This window comes from Heterodontus francisci, chromosome 4, assembly GCF_036365525.1.
Source record: "Heterodontus francisci isolate sHetFra1 chromosome 4, sHetFra1.hap1, whole genome shotgun sequence".
Lineage (NCBI taxonomy): Eukaryota > Metazoa > Chordata > Chondrichthyes > Heterodontiformes > Heterodontidae > Heterodontus > Heterodontus francisci.
This window is the reverse complement of record NC_090374.1, coordinates 131,150,173-131,171,968: the sequence shown is the minus strand read 5'-3', so window position 1 is coordinate 131,171,968 and position 21,796 is coordinate 131,150,173. Positions and strand designations below refer to the sequence as shown.

Genomic DNA, 21,796 nt, shown 5'->3' with positions numbered 1-21,796 from the left:
CAGTCCCCAGATACCAGACCTGTCCAGTGAACAAAGAGGGTATACATTATCAGTGGTCGCCAAGATGGCTATCACTGGATTGCCCCCACACTCCCCACCCTGGTTCTCTGCCTCTCCCTGGGGTTCTGCGCTCTCTTCTGCAAAGAAACAAAGAGAGTTGTGAGTGTGAGAAATGCTTTGTGTGGAGAGGAAGGAAGGACAAAATTTGTGGAGGGTGATTGTGAGGCATGGGTTTGAGCTGGCACAAAGATGACGGTGAGTGTCAGTGTTGGCTGTTCAGATGCGTATGTGAGGAAGGACTGGGGAGACAGGAATGAGTGCAGCAACAATGTGTGTTTGTCTGAGAAGTGTTTGCTGGAAAGTCATAGAGTGTGGTTTGGCAGCTGCAAGTGTTATGCCACTGACCTTTCCTGCTCTCCTAAGGTCTTTTGGATACTCTATCCTTGTTTGAGGGATCATCTTCCTGCTGCTCGGTTCCTCAACCACTTCCATCCATGCCTGCTTGGTTTGAGAGGCTGGCCTCTTCTTCCCATCCTTAAAAAACATCACCTCACTACAGTCCCTCAGATCCGGGACAGCAGGACCTCCAGGTAAGAGTGAGAGACCCAGGGGCCAGCCTTCCCAGATCTCCTTTCCATTCCTGTGGTTGCTGAAGAGACAGTAATCAATGTGCAGTTCAACCATTCTGACTCCTGCTGGGATCCTTTTAACTTGAAGTCCTTCCTTTGACAGATTTAGCATGTCATCTGGCCTGCCCTTACTGATTTGGAAATCCAGAAGCAAGATGCAAATGCTGTGGCTGAGTTAAGGAGCCATGACAAAGTCTGCTACTGAATCAAATGGGTTCCTGATCCACTATTGACCTCCCTGCTGAAACAGGTCTGTTAGGATAAAATTCTGCCTGCAGAGTCAAAATCAGGAAGTACAAATCAGATTTAAATCATGTGCAGAAAGTAAAGGTTGGAAAAGAAAGATGTGATTAAAAAGGAGAGAGATGAAATAGAAAAAAGTTAAAAATATATATTTTTAAACTCTCCAATGCTAATTAGATTCTGAAGAAATGAGACTCCATACTTGTAAAATTAGATTTCCAGGGCCAAAGAGTTATTACGCCTTTAAAAACTCATTATTTCTACCTTCGTCGCACCGCCAAACTCCGTCCCTGCCTCAGCTCATCTACTGTTGAAACCCTCATCCATGCCTTTGTTATGTCTAGACTGGACTATTTCATGCACTCCTGACCAACCACCCACATACTATCCTTACTAAACTTGAGGTCATCCAAAATTCTGCTGCCTGTGTTCTAATTTGCAGCAAGTATTATTCACCCATCACCCCTATGCTTACTGACCTACATTGGCTCCCGGTTAAGCAACATCCTTGTTTCCAAACCCTCCATGGCTTCGCCCCTCCCTATGTCTGTAATCTCCTCCAGCCCCACAACCCTCCAAGTGATATCTGCACTTTGTTCATTCTGACCTCTTGAGCATCTCTGATTTTAATCAGTCCACCATTGGTGCTTGTGCCTTCAGCTGACAAAGCCCTAAGCTCTGGAATTCCCTCCCTAAACCCCACCATCTTTTGACCTCTCTTTTCTCCTTTAAGACACTACTCCTTAAACTACCTCTTTGACTTTGTGGCTCAGTATCACATTTTTGCTTTATAATGCTCCTATGAAGCACCTTGGGACGTTTTACTACATTAAAGGCGCTCTTGAAATACAAGTTGGTGGTCGTCCTCATTGCACCAGCCCAAACTTTTTCTGCCATATTTAGTGAGTAACTAGCAGGTAAGTACCACAACCTCACACCCTTACATTGATTTACATCAGCGAGGTTCTAATATAGCGCAACCTGTGAAAAAGCAGGGTAACTCAGGCCGCAACTTCCAGATTTCCATGTTTAACTGCACATGTGCGTTCTCCGGAAGTTGCTGTCCGATTTACCCCATAATAACGGTGAGCACTGTAGCCTCACCGTTATTATTAACGCAAAATCCAGGCCCTCTCTTTTGCATTTTTGTGTTGTGAGACATCACATGGTTTTTTACTTGCAGTTCTTTAATTTTAAACTAGTACCAGTTTTAATTTTTTCAACTCAGGCTTTGGACAGGATATGTTCTCTTGGAACTGCAGACAGTACTAAATGCCAAGTCCTGATATGGCACACACTGCAGTATTACCATAAACCTGCCAATTGATTCATTCCAATGCACCATCATGAAAAAGTGATATCACATGTTCATGGCCTGAATAAATTTGATGCTAAAACAATTACGCTGGCAGTGCAATAAACAATTATGTCACCCATTTGTGTATATATATATAACATTTTATTTCAACTGCAGTTTTGGCTTATTGATTTTTTCCCCTCCTAATTGTTTCAAAATGTTTATGTTTCTTGTGCTAGATTAATCCAATATATTTCAGAAAGAATTGTGATGATTAATAAATTTGGCTTTTAAGTGATGAAAGACCATAGGCAAATATTTACCATATTGGTAATTACTCTTGGGGGAAACACACAATCCAGCTGTTAAGGGTAACAGTGTTGTCTTCATTCTGCACATTCCAATATAGGTTAAACACAGTAGCAAATTATTTTCATCAATTTAGCCAATTATAGTCTGAAGTACAGCAACCATATTTTGAACTTTTACAAGGTGTGCAAGTAAGTGCTCTAAATTGAATGGTTTCTTACATTAATGCAGAATTTAATGCAATGGAAAAAAATGTTGTATCAATTGCAGCAGTCACTGTACTATCGGAGGTAGAACAAAAATGGGACACAAATTTGGAGGAAAGAAGGAGACACTCAGGGTATCATCCTCGGCCCAACCATCTTCGGTAGCTTCATCAGTGACCTGCCTTTCATAACAAGGTCAGAAGTGGCTATGTTCGCTGATGACTGCACAGTGTTCAGCTTCATTAGCAATTCCTCAAATAATGAAGCAGTCCATGGGCTGGATTTAATGGGCTCCTGGAGACGGGCTAGGAGGCAGGGAGGGTGCTCCATAAAATTGCGGCAGGGGATGGAGGGCCCGTCACCTTCATATCGCATCCCGATTAAGTCGGGGGCAGAAATGGCAGAAGATGACCTTCCTGCCCAGAGGTCAATTGAGGTACTGAAGTGGCCTATTAACCACGTAAAGACATCTTCCCACTGCCGCTGGAATTAAGCCAGCAGCTATGGGGGTCTCCCCACACCGTGAGATCACCCAGTAAAACAAGGCAACTTCTCTGCAGGCTCTGGGTGGGGGCGGTCCCCTCCTTCATCAGCAATCTGTGGCCCACTGAGGGCCCCCACCAGCAAACATCCCACCTCCCGTAACACCCCCCTGCCCCCTGCACTCATCACACCCCCTCCTGCCAGACTGGGACTCCAATGCTGGGGCTGCTCCAAAGTCTCCTGCAGTACCAGCAGTTGCCACTGCTCCCGGTAGTGCTGCCAATGCTACTGAGCTTCCGGCCCTCTGATTGCCCAGCAGCTCTTGGAGGTGGAATCTCTGCCCTTAAAGAGACAGGGATCCCGGCGCCAGGCACTAATGCCTGAGCACCATTGAATAGCGCCGGGGTGGGGGGGGGGGGGTCTTCAAAAGGCCGATGCGGGCTTCTCGCCTTTTCGGCCCAACGCTGAGAGCCCCACCAGTGCAACTAACTCCTGCCCAATGTGTGGATGCAGCAAGACCTGGACAACATTCAGGCTTTAGCTAATGTGGAAAATAAAATTTGTGCCACACATGTGCCAAACAATAATCATCTCCAACAAGAGAGAGACCAACCAACACCTCTTGACATTCAATGGCATTACCATTGTCAAATCTCCCACTATCAACATCTTGGGAGCCGCTATTGACCAGAAACTCAACTGGACCAGCCACATAAATGCCATGACTACAAAGCAAATCATAGTCTGGGTATCCTGTGACAAAAGGCTCAACCCCAGACTCTAAAAAGCCCCTCCACCACTTACATTTGTCAAGAGTGTGATGGGCTACACTCCATTTGCCTTGATGGGTGCAGCTCCAACAATACTGAAGCATTGCGACATCCTTCATCTCAAAGCAGCCCAGTAAATGGACAACCCATCCACCAGCTTAAACATTCATTCTCTCCACCATTGGCATACTACAGGGAAAGGCTCCCTACCAGTCATGCAAACTTGCAAAATCAGCCATATATCTCATTAATTGTGTGAAAAATTCAGGCCTCCATTTGAAACAAGACATCTAAAGCACTTACCTAGCACACCCTGGGCCTTTTCCCCAATTAAAGTACGACTTCTGTTCGAAATAACATTCAAATGTCTTTCCTAAATGGAGACTCCCTACTAATAGCAAATTATCCTTTAACTCAGCTCCAGCAATTAAGCATGACAATATATTGCACAAAAATCACCTTGTCCTCGATCTTTCTTTTCTCTCTTCTATTTTATGCTTCAATAATTTCTGAATTTTTATTATGGCCATTAAAAATGTTCCTTTATCTGTAATTGTTTTATTTTTCTTGGGGATTATAGTCAACCAACAAGAAACCTCCAGCCAGGCCTGCCTCTTGGTACATTGGCTTAGGTGGTTAAAAACATTTCCAAATATTGCAGATCTCCTGCTATAACTTTTAGTCCTTCCAGGACGACGTCTTGCTTTGAAAATCTTGCATTTCTGCATTTCTAAGATACAGATGCCATCGTCTAATCAGTTGTACTGTCTAGTAACTTATAGGGGTCAAGGGTCTCATTACAGGCTTGTTCTGGTGCTTAAACATGATTATTCATGCTGTTCAACAGTTGGCTGTGTTAACATCACTGGTAGTAAGCTACAAAGCAGAAGTTCAAATTATAGGACAGCAACAGCTCAATGAATATGAGCACTTTCCTCAGGAAAACTTCTGAAGTGCCTTTGAGCTTAACAACCCTAATAGTTCTCTAAATATTCCTTGAAAGGGTTAATAATGACATGAAACTAATATTGTGCCTGTGAATTAATTTTAAAGTCTATTTAAATTATACTTTGCAATATCGGTAGAGATGAAAAAGAATAAACTGGTAGAAAAGATTGATTTTACCAAATTTCTAAAATTTTAAGACTATTGGTATTATGATTGCAAAAGAGAAAGGTAATAATCAGGGGCTGGATTGTCGATCGCCGTGGGGGCGAGGTTGGGTGTAGGTGCGCTCTGAAAATAGCATACTCGGATGACATGTCAGTTTTCTGATGCCTCCGTGATGCACTAGAATTTTTAAAGGGAGGGTTGCGGGGGGTGGTGAAGCTGGCAACCCCCATGCCTCCAATTAGCTTGCTGTTAAGCTCATTGAAGCAGGCTGGAGAGGGACAGATGCAAAGTTTCAATGGTAATAACTGGAAGAATGAATGGTCTGGGACACGTTTGTGCACAGCTGTCAGGAGCAAGCGGAGAGCCATTATTGATTGTGGCTGTTGTGTAAAAAAAGATTGTCAAGCTCAGGCAGTGGCACAAAGTTGCCATTGCTTGAGCAGAGTGCCTTGAGTACTTGAGTGAGCATTTGGGCACTTGTGTGGACCATCACGCTGCTGGACCTCTGCTCTCCCGCCTGCTGCATTCCTCCAGGCAATGGTAGGCCCAGCAATGGCTACTGTTTTCCTTTTAAAAGCACCCTCCAGAACTAGTTTTCGCCTCCTTCCTGCACCCGAGGCCCCTAATTGGGTGCCAATCTCGCCTCTGGGCTAATTAGGGCCTTACCCTTTAAAAATTGCATCGCGTCACTGACTCTGACGCGATGCAAGGTCGGGACTTGGAAATGATCCGGCTGTCAGGTTCCCGACCCCCTGTTGAAAATCTAGACCCTGGTTTCTAATTGCTGAAATTAGCACAGGTCCAAATACAAGAATATTTCATTTCAGTGTCAATATCCTTTAGTGCAACAGAAGATTTAGTTTTCTTTAAGAAAATCCAAAAAAAACACAACAGCATACTTTGTGTTTGACAGAGCTAGTCTTTCTCCTGATTAAGGTTTTATTTTGGTTGTAGAAGTGAAAGTAATTGGAGATCTTACAAAAAGCTGCATTCTTTTTTGTTGTAAACCAACTCTGAAAGTGAGTTAACTTTTAAATTCATTCATCTTGCGTTCTTATTTTTGTTTTTAAAGTGTTCGATTCCTACATGGAAAATATGGAGTCACAGAGTTTTACAGCACAGAAACAGGTCCTTCGGTCCAATGTGTCTGTGCCGAACATCAAGCACACGTCTAATCTAATCCCATTTTCCCGCACTTGGCATGTAGCCTTGTATGCTATGGCCTTTCAAGTGCTCATCTAAATACCTCTTAAATGTTGTGAGGGTTCCTGCCTCTACCACCCCTTCAGGCAGTGCGTTCCAGATTCCAACCACCCTCTGGGTGAAAGAATTGTTCCTCAAATCCCCTCTAAACCTCCTGCCCCTCACCTTAAATCTTTGCCCCCTGGTTATTGACCCCTCCGCTAAGAGAAAAAGTTTCTTCCCATCTATCCTATCAATGCCCCTCATAATTTTGTATACCTCAATCAGGTCCCCCTTGAGCCTCCTCCGCTCCAAGGAAAACAACCCCAGCCTACCTAGTCTCACTTCATAACTGAAATGCTCCAGCCCAGGCAACATCCTGGTGAATCTCCTCTGCACCCTCTCCAATGCAATCACATCCTTCCTACAGTGTGGTGACCAGAACTGTACACAGTACTCCAACTGTGGCCTAACCAGTGTTTTATACAGCTCTAACACAACCTCCCTGCTCTTATATTCTATGCCTCGGCTAATAAAGGCAAGTATCCCATATGCCTTCCTAACCAACTTATCTACCTGTGCTGCTGCCTTCAGTGGTCTATGGACAAGTACCCCAAGGTCCCTCTGACCCTCTGTACTTCCTAGGGTCCTACCATCCATTGTATATTCCCTTGCCTTGTTAGTCCTCCCAAAGTGCATCACCTCACACTTCTCAGTATTAAATTCCATCTGCCACTGCTCCGCCCATCTTACCAGCCCAACTATATCGTCCTGTAATCTAAGGCTTTCCTCCTCATTATTTACGACACCAATTTTCCTGTCGTCTGCAAACTTACTGATCATACCTCCTATATTCACGAATTAATCATTAATGTACACTACAAACAGTAAGGGTCCCAGCACCGATCCCTGCAGTACCCCACTGGTCACAGGCCTCCATTTGTAAAAACATCCCTCGCCCATCACCCTCTGCCTCCTTCCACTAAGCCAATTTTGGATCCAATTTGCCAAATTACCCTGGATCCCACTGGCTCTTACCTTCTTAACCAATCTCCCATGCGGGACCTTATCAAAAGCCTTACTGAAGTCCATGTAGACTACATCAACTGCTTTACCCTCATCTACACACCTAATCACCTCCTCAAAAAATTCAATCAAATTTGTTAGACACGATCTCTCCCAGGCAAAGCCATGCTGACCATCCTTGATTAATCCCTGCCTCTCCAAGTGGAGATTAATCCTGTCTCTCCAAATTTTTTCCAATAATTTCCCTACCACTGATGTTAGACTCACAGGCCTGTAATTACCTGGTTTATCCCTACTACCCTTGTTAAATAACACTACCACATTGGCTGTCCTCCAGTTCTCTGGTACCTCTGCTGTGGCCAGAGAGGATTTCAAAATTTGTGTCAGAGCCCCTGCTTTCTCCTCCCTTGCCTCCTCACGTAGCAGCTTGGGATACATCTCATCTGGGCCTGGGGATTTATCCACCTTTAAGCCCGCTAAAACAGCTAATACTTCCTCCCTTTCAATGCTAATTTGATCAAGTATATCACAACCCCCCTCCCTGATCACTACACCTACATCATCCCTCTCCACAGTGAACACAGATGAAAAGTAATCATTCAAAACCTCACCTGTATCCTCAGGCTCCACACACAGATTGCCTCTTTGATCCCTAATGGGCCCCATTTTTTTCCTTGGTTATCCTCTTGCCCTTAACATACTTATAAAACGCCTTGGGATTTTCCTTTATCTTGTCTGCCAGTGACTTTTCATGCCCCTTCTTCACTCTCCTAATTACTTTTTTAAGTACCCCCCTACACTTTCTATATTCCTCTAGAGCCTCCGCTGTTTTCAGCGCTTTGAATCTGCCATAAGCCTCCTTTTTTTTCCCTTATCCAATCCTCTATATCCCTTGACATCCAGGGTTCCCTTGATTTGTTGGTCCTGCTCTTCATCAAAGCTTTTCTCTTCTTTCTACTGTTTTGCTAATCATAGTGATATATGTCAATATTAGAGAAATTTAACATTTTCCCACTTTTTGCACTCAGTATCAGCATCAACCCTTTCAAATCAGTTATAAAATTGGGTAGCTGAAGTATTCAACCCTAACAACGTGCTTTAATTGTGACAACTTGGTTATTCATCTCATTGCTATTTGTGGAATCTTTCCATGCGCAAAATGTCTACTTGGCAATGTAAATATAGTCTTTCAACTTTCATTGTACATGAAGCAATTGGAGACATTTTTGAGAGAGGTAATTAGATGCTGTATAAATACAGGTATTTAACCTGAGAAGAGCACACTGCAGTATCAGGATGAATTTCCATTTCCCACATGAATCATCTTTATGTCTGTTCAGAATGGTTACCAATATGGGGACTGAAATTCTACTCCTCTATACTGGCAGTGCAAGTGCTTACCGGGTGCAGTGAGATTGAAAAACCTGGATCAGATTCAGTCTATTTGATTTGTGATCAGAGAGTGGTGATTAATGGATGTTTTTCAGAATGGAGGAAGGTTTGTAGTAGAGTTCCCCTGGGGTCAGTTTTGGGACACTTGCTCTTCCTGATATATGTAATGACCTAGACCTTGGTGTACAAGGCACAATTTCAAAATTTGCTGATGATACGAAACTTGGAAGCAGTGTGAACTTTGAGGAGGATAGTGTAGAACTTCAAAGACAGACAAGTTGGTGGAATGTGGCAGATGAAGTTCAATGCAGAGAAATGAGAAGCGATTCATTTTTATAGGAAGAACATGGAGAGGCAATATAAGGTAAAGGCTGCAGCTGTAAATGATGTGGAGGAGCAGAGGGACATGGGCGTATATGTGCATAAGTCATTGAAGGAGGCAGGATAGGTTGAGAGTGCGGTTAATAAAGCATACAGTGTCCGACACTTTATTAATAGGAGCATAGAGTACAAGAGCGAGGAGGTTATGGCATGCTTGTATGAGACACTTGTTCAGCCTCAGTTGGAGTATTGCGTCCGGTTCTGAGTGCCGTACTTTAGAAAAGATGTGAAGGCATTGGAGAGAGTGCAGAAAAGATTCACGAGAATGGTTTCAGGGATGAGGAACTTCTGTAATGAAGATAGGTTGGAAAAGTTGGGAATGTTTTCCTTAAAGAGAAGGCTGAAAGGTGATTTGATAGAGGTATTCAAAATCAGGAGGGGTCTGGACAGAGTAGATAGGGAGAAACAGTTCCAACTCATGAAAGGATCGAGAACAAGAGGGCACAGATTTAAAGTATTTGGTAAGAAAAGCAAAAGTGACATGAGGAAAAACGTTTTCATGCAGTGAGTGGATAAGGTTTGGAATGAACTGTCTGTGAGTGTGGTGGAGGCAGGTTCAACTGAGGCATTCAAAAGGCAATTAGACTGTTATATGAAAGGAAGAATGTGCAGGGTTACAGGGAGAAGGCAGGGGAATGGCACTAGTTAAATAGCTAGGTGTTCTGGTGCATGAGTCACAAAACATTAATATACAGGTACAGCAAGTAATAAAGAAGGCTAATGGAATGCTATCTTTTATTACAAGAGGAATTGAAAATAAAAGTAAGGATGTTATGCTTCAGTTATATAGGGCATTTGTGAGACCACATCTCGAATATTGTGTGCAGTTTTGGTCTCCTTATTTAAGGAAGGATGTGAATGTGTTGGAGGCAGTTCAGAGGAGGTTTACTAGATTGATACCCTGAATGAGCGGGTTGTCTTATGAGGAAGGGTTGGACAGACTGGGCTTGTTTTCACTGGAGTTTGGAAGAGTGAGGGGAGACCCGATTGAAGTGTATAAGATCCTGAACAGTCTTGACAAGGTGAATGTGGAAAGGATGATTCCTCGTGTGGGGGAGTCCAGAACTAGGGGGCACTATTTTAAAATTAGGGGTCACCCTTTTAGGCCAGAGATGAGGAGAATTTTTTTCTCTGAGGCTTGTGCGGTTTTGGGACACTCTGCCTCAGAAGGTGGTGGAGGCAGGGTCATTGAATAATTTTAAGGTGGGGGTAGATAGATTCTTGTTAGGCAAGGGAATCAAAGGTTATCAGGGGGAGATGGGAGTGTGGAATTCGAGACACAAACAGATCAGCCATAATCTTATTGAATGGCGGAGCAAGCTGGAGGGGCTGAATGCTCCTAATTCTGCTTCTAATTTGTACGTTCATATGTATGTTCATTCAGAGAGCCGGTGCAGACACAATGGGCCGAATGGCCTCCTGTGCTGTAATAATTCTGTGATTCTGTGAAAAGACAATGCTTGACATCGGCTTTCATGCTTCTTGCTGAACATTAGCAGTCTTCTACCTCATTAGAAAAAGCACCATTTTAAACTTCCCCATCAAGGGGAAATGCAGGTGCCAGTTTATGAAGTTGCACCAGAATATTTCTGGCCTGGCCTGGAAATCCTGTCCTCTACATGTCCAATGCATGTCTCCGATCATCTTGGGAATGTATGAATTGCACTGAAATCAGAGTAGAGCAGCTTACCTGGGGAAGTGCTCACTGAACACCATGATCGCACAATGCACCAAGCAAAATATGCTGATGTCAACAATGAACCAGGAGTGGAATTTCATCACCATAGTGCTAAATTGGGGCAAATTACATTATGAACCTGTACCCAATATCAACTGGGCAATAAGAGGTTATAGTGATCAGGAGAGACTTGAGAAGTTCCGGGTCTTCAAATGGTGGGTAGTGATTCTGCCCTGCCATGCTTTCGTCCTCTCACAGGGTTTATGGAAGACCTTGCCTTTGGTCACCTTACTGCATTATGACCATTTCAACGCATATTTTTCTGCTAATACTATTTTAAGGGTTTATGAAGTAGGATGCAATATTCATTACAACATACAAATTTGCAGTGTGCTAACCAACAGGGTAAGCCACTGCAAAATCTAGTACTAAACTGTACAGAATGAAAGATCCCAATTTTGCTTCCATTCTATGCCAAGCCAGCCAATCTCAGCTGAGGGAGCAGGGAAGGTACTAGACTTGCCTCAGTATCCTGAGCCAATGAGGAGAAAAATTAGCCAGGACTTTTACTCCCGATCAGTATCCAGACTCTCTTGCTGGGAAGTATCTCTGTATGAGTCTTGGAAGAGGTTAGGATCGATCTCAGCTGTCAGCACCCATGGAACTATACCTCAGCAAGAGTCAGCACCTTCAGGAAATGAAGGAAGAAAATTGGCAACAAATAATAAGATCTATACGGCATAACAGAGATGTTGGATCTTTGAAAGATATGTCATCCTTTTGATAGCTTTGTTTGTAAAATACATATGGAACATATTCAATGAATTGAATTCGACTTTGTTTCTGATTTGGCACCGGTGCCTTCAATCCTATTTTAAGATAACCTCATTGGGATCTTTCATTCTGCTGCCTTAAAATATCTGTATGCCCTCTGTCCCAGAGATCATTGTCTTCTCTACGTTAGTATTACATGTTTGTGCACATTTCAGCTTCAAAACTGGGTCATATGAACACTAGACTTGATTCATTTACTTATAGTTTTTTCTGAGTAAATTACTGTATGATATTTATATTGTATGCATTAACATGTTTGGGGGAATTTTGGTCACCATATTATTAAAGGTAGTAAAGTGGTTACCCACTTATTTTAAATGAAAATTGGAAAACATTAACCTATCTATTTTAAACAGATGTTTGTTTAAATAGCAGCCGTGTTATTGCATGCATTACCAAGATTTAATGGTGCAATCGCAACACTATAGGTTGCAGTGCACAGGATTTTAAAACAGATTTACATTTTATGGGAATGCTTCCACTACAATATTATGTTGGAAATGTCCTGATATCTATATTTGGAAAAAATAGTCACTTCGGTTATTAGATTTTCAAGTTTCCATTATGCTCCTGTTTTAATTTGTTTAATGTTTATGTTTAATGTTTAATGAATTTTATAGAAAGTACATGTATAGGTATGTAAAGGTATAGAGTGTATATTGGGAACTCAATTGAAACCAGCACAAGAACTGTCAAGTTGAATGATCGGGAAATATTTTGACACATAAGGTTTGATTGTAAGGTATAAACTAGACTAATGTATGATGTGTTTCATATTGTTTGATTTCCTGTTCAGAGAAGCCCTGTGCACTGATTTGTTCTCCTCTGGGGAAAGATCAACCTATGCTGATCTCAGAGAAAGTGCTTGATGGAACGCCATGTGGTCCACATGAAGCAGACATGTGTGCTAACGGCACATGCCAGGTATGTACAACTGCTTCAACAAAGACCAGTTACATTATATGGTACAAATGGTTGATTGTTACTTTTCTTTGAAACTTCCATGTAACCATTCAACAAATATATATATATATGTAAAATAACTGTACCTCTATTTCTTTGTTTAAAGTTAACAATTAAGAAAAATAGAAATAGCAATTACAGTTGTACAATCTTGAGGCAAACAATTACACATTCTTCTGAGCCATCAAATAGAAAAAAAGCCCAATATTAATGAAAGGCTGATTTTACAGTGGGAGGGCGCTTACTTAAATGTGAGTTCCTGGATATATTTGGTCCTTCCAGTTTCTTACTTACTGAGGTTTCAAATTTAAAAATGAAATGTCAAGAAAAAAACAAGGTTTTTGATTTGAACAAGATTGATTATCCATTGTGCCTTTGCTGACTGCTCTCTAAAAAGCTCAAAACAATGACAGAGCTACATTTTTCTTTTTCTCCTTTAACTTAGGTTTTGATGCCTTGAAATATAATGGACTGTCACAAAAATATTTAAGAACCTATTTTGTAATGAATGTCATTGAAATAAAGAATTAAGGTTGCACACTTTGAAATTCTAGTCAATAGTTTTCTGCTGTTCCCGTCTATTTTAGTCAGAATCCTACATTTAACAATTCTGAACAATTTAAGAGGTCACAGGAGTCATAACCAACTTCAACGTCTAGCAGACCTAGTTCATTACTACTGGACCTCCACACTAGAGGCTCAGCCTCATGATGCAAAGATAAATATAGGTCTCACTGGTTTCAACAAGAAGATGCATTTCCTCCACCTTTCCTTCCCCACCTGTAGGATATCGGCCAGTCAGAAAGGATGAATTATCAACTTACAGCTTAAGTTGGAGAAACACCAGCCACTCAGCTGCTTTCCTAGTGTCAAAATATTCTCTTCCCCTGCACCATGAGCCCCAGAATTCACCTAGAATAAGGTTAGAAACATAGGAACAAGAGAAGGCCATCCAGCCCCTCATGCCTACTCCACAGGATATTTATTGGCTAGCATGAGGAAGACAGACTGCTCCCTGACTGAAACCTCACAAATACGTCAGATTAACACAGACTGTGTCCACCAACAAAAAAATTGTTCCATCTTCTTCATTGTCTAATGCCAACCATGGGCTGAATTTTATGCTGCCAGAAGGAGCAGGTCAGGAGGTGTGGGTGGGGGTGCGAACAATTGGGAGTAGATGTGCTTGCCTGGAACCCTGATGTAATGTCGGTGCTGTATTTTGTCAGTGGCAGGAAATGTCCAAGGCGGTATGGCTGCTACAATGCATTGGGGCTGCAATTAACCTTGCTGATCAGGTAGTTAGCATGAATTTGCATGTGTCTGAATGTAATTTTCGCAAATGGCACACAGAGATCATGTGCCTTCAGATCATCAGCCAGTTAAAGGTGGCAGTACTGAGGCAAGGCTACAGTGCCACCTTTGGAAATTAGCCAAGGTGACTGTTGGCTGATTCTTTGTTGACTTGAAGGGGAAGAGTGGGGAGCAGATGCCATTTCCTGCCTGTGTCAGAAGGCCTCCAAGAGTGGACGCTGTGTCAGTGGTAGGCTGTCTGGCAGGGTGGGCGCTGTCTCAGGTGATGGGCTCTCTGGCAGGGTGGACACAGAGGGGCATCTGCACATGTTCAGAGGGGAGTAGCAAAGAGAAGGTCCTAGTGAAGGTCGTCTCCCAGGACAGCACATGAGATGGGAGAGACCAACTGGTGTGGGTCTCATACACGTAATTGTTTTGGACCCCAGTGGGTCCAGAGGGAGGGAGGAGCAGGTACCAGCTGCATACGCCAGTGAACCGCGGATAGCAGCTGCTGGGTGTGCCAAGGAGGGCCTATTCATGGCAAAGAATCTACCTGACTCACCTCAACTACATCCAAATGTCCTAGCGACAGTGTCAGCGAAGACTGCGGCTGTCCAGGTAGGCTGTCACCAACTTATGTGCCTTGCTGCAGAACGAGCTGTGACCCATGGGCTATGGTGATCACCCAAGCCCGTGGTCCTGAAGATCACCATGGCTCTCAACTTTTATATATCCTGGTCTTTCCAGCGTTCTACTGGGGACATGTGTGGGCATCAAGGAGATGACCAATGAATTGTTCAAGAGGGCCAACAACTATGTGCGCACCCAGACTGGCCATGACAGTCAGGCCAAGAGGGTCATCGGATTTGGGGCCATCATTGGATTCCCCTGATGCAAGATGTCATCGATTAGACGCATGTGGCCATCAAGGCTCCCATGGACCATCAACAGAAAGGGTTTCCATTCCATTAAAGTCCAACTGATCTGTAACCACTGAAAGCGCATCCTGCAGGTATGTGCCCTCTTCCTGGGAAGCAGCAGCAATGCCCGTTTTTTTCAACAGTTCCAGGTGCCGCAGCCTTTCCAGCCCCCTCGCTCACATTCAGGGATGGATTCTCGGGGTCAAGGGCTACCCATTGAAGGCATGGCTACTCTCTCCTGTGAGGAACCATCACATTGTAGCAGAGGAGAGCGACCATCGAGCAGGCCATTGGGCCGCTGAAGTTGAGATTCAGGAAGCTCAATCAATCTGGAGAAGCCCTGCACTTTGCCCCAGTGAGGGTCTCGCATATGGTGCTTGTCTGTTATGCTCTGCACAATCTAGCACAGCAGAGGGGGGAGGCCTTTCATCAAGAAGACAAAAAAGAGGATGTGGAGGAAGCTGCTGAGTGAGATACAGAGGATGATGAAGCCCTTGCACCGGGGGTGAGAGACACTGAGAGATGCGCAAGGGAGGCTCGGGACAATTTCATACATACCCAGTTCCTGTAACCATGATGCCCTCTCAATGTCAGTGCAATAAAGACTCACCTTAATGTAGACCACCTAGCGCCTCCTTCCTATCATGCTGTAGTGCCTAGTGCCCTGGTTCACCACGCGCTCTGACATAACTGAGAAGATGACCAGACGTGACCTCCCCCTACACTGGCAACCCATTGAGGAAGCAAGGATGAAGGTGACATATGATAAGGCAGCAATCAATGCACGATCTATTAATAGCAGTGACTTTGACATTTATTAATTGACGCTATATAAATTCTTAACTAGTGCAAAGCTAACACACCCATGAACCCCAAGCACATATAACTGCTCTCAATGCATTTTAGTATGCTTCTACAAGGTGTGACCCCTGCACAGACAGCTGAGGTAAAGGCAGGCTGCTGAATGGGTTGACCCGTGTCCTGGGATGACTTTCGTGCCTGTCCTCTGGCTGCCTGAGGCCTAGCTTGTTGAGGCATGCCTGCACAGGTGCAGGATCCTCCTCTATCATTGCGGCTGCTGGAGTGGGTCACTGGCAGAGGGGCTGAGGAGCTGCTGTTCACACTTGGAGCTGCCTGAGAGGAGCCCCAGATGCAGAAGCCAACCTCTCCTCCTCCCTTTCAAGGCTCACTTGAACCTTCCTGCTAACTAGAGCAAGACGAGGACGTGGTGGAGGCTCCACGTGCCTCATCCTCCTCTTGCCTTGCCGCTGCAGCATTGAGCTCATGGACAAGGCATGGTGTGCAGGTCTGCTCGCATCTTCAGGATCTGGCTGTCCAGGAGGGTCATCAGCCTTTCGATGGAGGACGTTATGCGCCTACACTCCAAAGATATGACAGAACTCATGGCAAGGATGGACTCTTTCATCATCCGCTGATGACTGCGCATTGCCTTTGGCATCCATGCCAGATGTTCCCTTACCTCTCACTGCAACTACAGCATGTTCTGTGCTGCCGACATCAGATGCCAGTCCTTAGCTGGGCCTCAGCATGGGCCAGGCCACCAACAGTCAGGGCGGCACAGTGGCGCAGTGGTTAGCGCCGCAGCCTCACAGCCCCAGTGACCCGGGTTCAATTCTGGGTACTGTGGAGTTTGCAAGTTCTCCCTGTGTCTGCGTGGGTTTCCTCCGGGTGCTCCGGTTTCCTCCCACAGCCAAAAGACTTGCAGGTTTATAGGTAAATTGGCCATTATAAAATTGCCCGTAGTATAGGTCGGTGGCAGGGGAATATAGGGACAGGTGAGGATGTGGTAGGAATATGGGATTAGTGTAGGATTAGTATAAATGGGTGGTTAATGGTCGGCACAGACTCGGTGGGCTGAAGGGTCTGTTTCAGTGCTGTATCTCTAAATCTAAATCTAACTGCTTGTAAGTAATGTGGCTCAACAGCTTGTGACCTAGAATCTAATTGTGAATGCATACCCACTGACATGAGAGTCTCTGTTTTGGTGAAAGGTGCAGGGTAAAGATGTGATGGTGCACCCTCTGAGGATTCCTCCTGCTCCTCTACCTCAGAGGTGGACTGCAGACGCCCCAGTCCCTGTGACTGACCCTCCTGCACTGCCACAACTTGCATTAGAGAGCACAAACATTGAGGAGTTAAGGCCTTCACATTTCCTCAAGCCAACCATGCATGATGTGGACCTCCAAATATGCTGTGGTGGGCACATGAACACGCTGTGTCCTCACTCTCTTGGGTTGAATGTCCAGTCCAGTCCAGCGAGACTGGTTGGGGAGGGTTTAAACTAAAATGGCAGGAGGATGGGAACCTTTGCAAGGAGTCAGAGGAGGGGGGATCAAAGACAAGAACAAAAGACAGTAAGGGGAATAAGAAAAGTCATAGGCAGAGAAATCAAGGGTCAGAATCAGACAGGGCCACAGTGAAAAATAGTGGGAAGCGGACAAGTAATGTTAAAAAGACAAGCCTTAAGGCTTTATGCCTTAATGTGCGGAGCATTCGCAATAAAGTGGATGAATTAGTTGCGCAAATAGATGTAAACGGGTATGATATAGTCGGGATTATGGAGACATGGCTGCAAGGTGACCAGGGATGGGAAATGAACATCCAGGGATATTCAATATTTAGAAAGGACAGACAAAAAGCAAAAGGCGGTGGAGTTGCATTGCTGGTTAAAGAGGAAATTAACACAATAGTGAGGAAAAATATTAGCTCTGACGATGTGGAATCTGTATGGGTAGAGCTGAGAAACACTAAGGGACAAAAAACGTTAGTGGGGGTTGTATATAGACCCCCGAACTGTAATGGTAATGTTGGGAATGGCATTAAAAAGGAAGTTAGAGACATATGCGATAAAGGAACATCTGTAATTATGGGTGATTTTAATCTGCATATAGATTGGGCAAATCAAATTAGCCACAATACCGCAGAGGAGGACTTCTTGGGGTGTATACGGGATGGTTTTCTGGACCAATACGTTGAAGAACCAACTAGAGAACAGGCCAACCTAGACTGGGTATTGTGTAATGAGAGAGGAATAATTGACAATCTAGTGGTGCGAGACCCCTTGGGGACGAGCAACCATAATATGATAGAATTCTTCATCAAGATGGAGAGCGACGTAGTTGATTCTGAGACAAGGGTCTGGAATCTTAGTAAACAATGAAGGTATGAGGCACGAGTTGGCCATGACGGGTTGGGAAACGTTACTTAAGGGATGATGGTGGATAGGCAATGGCGAACATTTAAAGAGCACATGGATGAACTGCAACAATTGTTTATCCCTATCTGGCGCAAAAGTAAAATGGGAACGATAGCCAAACCATGGCATACAAGGGAAATTAGAGATAGCATTAGATCCAAGGAAGAGACATATAAATTTGCCAGGAAAAACAACAGACGTGAGGATTGGGAGCAGTTTAGAATTCAGCAAAGGAGGACCAAGAGATTGATGAAGAAGGGGAAAATAGAGTATGAGAGCAAGCTTGCGGGGAACATAAAAACTGACTGTAAAAGTTTCTATAGGTATGTGAAGAGAAAAAGATTGGTGAAGACAATTGTAGGTCCCTTACAGTCAGAAACAGGGGAATTTATTATGGGGAATAAAGAAATGGCTCACCAACTAAATGCATACTTTGGTTCTGTCTTCACAAAGGAGGACACAAATATCATACCAGAAATGTTGGGGAACACAGGGTTTAGTGAGAGAGAGGAACTGAAATAAATCAGTATTAGTAGAGAAATGGTGTTGGGGAAATTGATGGGATTGAAGGCCGATAAATCCCCAGGGCCTGATTGTATGCATCCCAGAGTACGTAAGGAAGTGGCCCTAGAAATAGTGGATGCATTGGTGGTCATCTTCCAAGATTCTATAGACTCTATGTCTCTCCATCTGCAATTGCTTGGCCGCCCTGGGGTCCAGCCAGTTACTCGGCCGCCTCCTCTGCTGGCATCAGAGTCTGAGGCCATAGATGCCTCCTCCAGTCTTTGCACTCTCTTTACTGTTGTGGGTTATTTTCTCCTGCAAGCAGAAAGAGGGACACCATTCGTCATCCCTCGAAGACTACCAGGACACTTACGCTGTTTTTAGCCTTTCAGCTCATGATAGGGGCTCCTGAATGCCGCCTCCTCATGTCTGCTCTCATGGGATGTGGTAGGCGTAAGCTGAGATAGAAGGCTGGCAGTCGTCAAGATGCAGCCATGCATCTGATCGGATCAGCTGCTACCTCACACTCTTGCCAGCTCCTATTTGGTCACACCCTCCCCATGTAGTACTCCCTCTCGCATTGCCACATAAAAGCCCCAGAGAGGAGAGCATTTGCAGGACTCACCTTGGTGGAGCGGAGGTCATTGACCCTTTTGTGGCACTGGTTTTTCGGTGGGCGGTGACCCCACAGCTGCTAACTTCCTCTGTAATCTCCTTCCAGGCTTGCTTTTTCAGGCAGGATTATCACTTCTTGCCGCCCCTGGGGAAGAGGACCTCCTGCCTTTCCGGGAGGATAATCAGCAGGGAGGCATCGCTAAACCGTAGGGCCATCTTTCTGGCATGGCTGCAGCTGGCTTCCCATCTGCACCTTGGGTCTTGTGTCTTGGTGGTCAGGTGCAGGCGTCCTGTGCCCTGGTGCAGGAGTGCAGGAGTCTCCCTTTTCTGGTGCAGGGGGCTTGAATTCTGCTGGAGGGGTCATCAACTCCTGAGGTAATGGTTTCCAGCAAAGCAGCACTACATGCAGGGCTGGCAGCCTTTTAAATTTGGTGCCAGCACCTGCCTTTAAATTTGGTGATGCTGCCATCGGTGGCTCGTTGCCTGCCTCCGTGCTTCCGTTGCACAGGCCCCACGCCTCCAATCAGTTAATTGACTGACTGCCGCATGACTGCGTTCAGCTGACTGCATGACCCTCGTGTGCCAGTGGCACCCACTTCCAGGTCTTCCGCCAGGAACTGCCGCTGTGGACTAAATTCAGCCCCATGTGTGCACGACAATATCAGTAAGCTCAATATCATCATACCAATGTATCATCTGCAAACATCACAAAAATGTAAGATGGCTTAAAGCAATTACGCAAAGCTTTGTAAAAGTATTTAAAGAAAAACAATAATAACTTCTGTAAGTATTACATCAAAAAAAGCCTCAATCTGGTTAAAGGCCAGGATTCATAGGGACCATTTTCCAACTTAATGCTTCCTGCAGGAGACTCAACCATTATGAGTGCAAATCAGAATTTGTGGCCCATAATACACATGGTTTTCCAATCAGTGATTTAAATGGCCACAAACCACGTGTAGCATGCATGCGAATTTTTGATTTCTGTTTCCAGTGAGTAAACACCTTGACAGGAGCACACGTTCAGAAAATCACCCGTTATGTGTGTCAAGCGAGTTCAAACTTTAACTGTGAAATAATAAGACAAGTCAAATAACTCTTCTTCCACATAAACTTTCAGGGCCTAAAATCAAACCAGAAGACACAAAGTCGAATGCAGATTAGTTACAAGGCACTTACTGATTTGACAGAGTTTTATTTTTGCAAGGATCATAAATCACAGATAACACAGGTGGATTTAAAGCCAGTTAAAACCTTTTGGATTGTCAAGTGTTAAAAAAAAAATCAACTTTAAAAAATGTTCACATGTTGTATCTTCTTGTATGACAGCAACTGACAGCTGTAAAAGTAAGTCCAATTCAGTCACATTCAACAAAATGACAACCATAGCATTCACGATAATTTCAGTAATAATGATGTTTCAAAAGGTTTCCAAACAAATTTATTAGAAATTTTATAGCAGATTGCTATTGCAGCCACATGTTGGATGTCCCCAAAATTGGCCCCATCCAATACAAATGCTTTTTCAAGATGATCCAACCTCCTTAGAAACCTAGTCTTGTAAAAATGTATTATAAGTCTACTCTTACCAAAGGGAATTCTATTTATATAGCTAACCATGGTGAAAGATTTACATCTAAAAGCAAAATATTACAATAATTGTTGTTAACATACCTTCAGATAAATTACACAGCAGCTGAAATCTGGGTCATAGCAAGATGTGTATGGATTGTATTTATAGTGTAAAAACTATCAGTTCTGTCTTTTATGAGATCCTATGTTCACCTTGAGGTAACTGAGCCATTTCATTCACACTAATGTTTACAATATTATTACCCCACTAACTCACCAGGTTTGATTGCTCAGCAATTACCCAGGAGAACAGACCCTGGGCTAATCAATAAAAGCTGCTTTCAAACTGATGGGTTTGTATCATCTTGCAACCATGCTAGAATATTCAGGTTAATTCTTTTACCTACAGTGCTTTTTATATACTTTGAGCATAGTCAAAAAGATTTATAAGGTAAGGTTTTTTTTTCAATATTCTCTTCACATGCCAAGAATGCATATCAGGAATTCAGATGGCAAACCCTCGTGACATTTTATCCATTCATTTTAATGTTTTCTTTTATTCATTCAAGGGATGTGGGCTTCACTGCTAGGCCAGCATTTATTGTCCATTCCTAATTGCCATTGAGAAGGTGGTGGTGAGCCAGCTTCTTGAACTGCTGCAGTGAAGTTACTCCAACAGTGATGATAGGGAGGGAGTTCCAGGAATTTGACCAAATATGATGAACGAATGGTGATATATTTCCAAGCCGGATGGTGTGTGACTTACAGGGGAACTTGCAGAAATCACAGGTTGCAGGAAGTTCCCATGCGTCTGCTGCCTTTGTCCTTCTAGGTGATAGAGGTCACAGGTTTGGGAGGTGCAGTCAAAGGAGCCTTGGAGAGTTGCTTCAGTGCGTTTTGTAGATGGTACATACTGCTGCCACTGTTGGAGGGAGTGAATATTTAAGGCTGTGGATGGGATGCCAATCAAGGGGGCTGCTTTGGCCTGGATGGTGTCGAGCTTCCTGAGTGTTGTTGGAGTTGCACTCATCCGGGCAAGTGGAGAGTATTCCATCACATTTCTGACTTGTGCCTTATAGGCTTTGGGGAGTTAAAAGATGAGCTACTTGCCACAGAATATCCAGTCTCTGACCTGCAGTTGTAGGTACAGTATTTATATGGCTGGTCCA

General features: G+C 44.0%; 1 protein-coding gene across 1 annotated transcript in view; it reads left to right on the top strand.

Annotated features, from left to right (window-relative positions):
• Positions 1-21,796, top strand: part of LOC137369250 (A disintegrin and metalloproteinase with thrombospondin motifs 19-like) — a 593,631-nt gene that overhangs the window by 363,482 nt on the left and 208,353 nt on the right. The window contains exon 14 of the mRNA XM_068030172.1: positions 12,340-12,467. Within this exon, the coding sequence (XP_067886273.1) occupies positions 12,340-12,467 (128 nt within the window). The remainder of the gene's footprint in view (positions 1-12,339; positions 12,468-21,796) is intronic.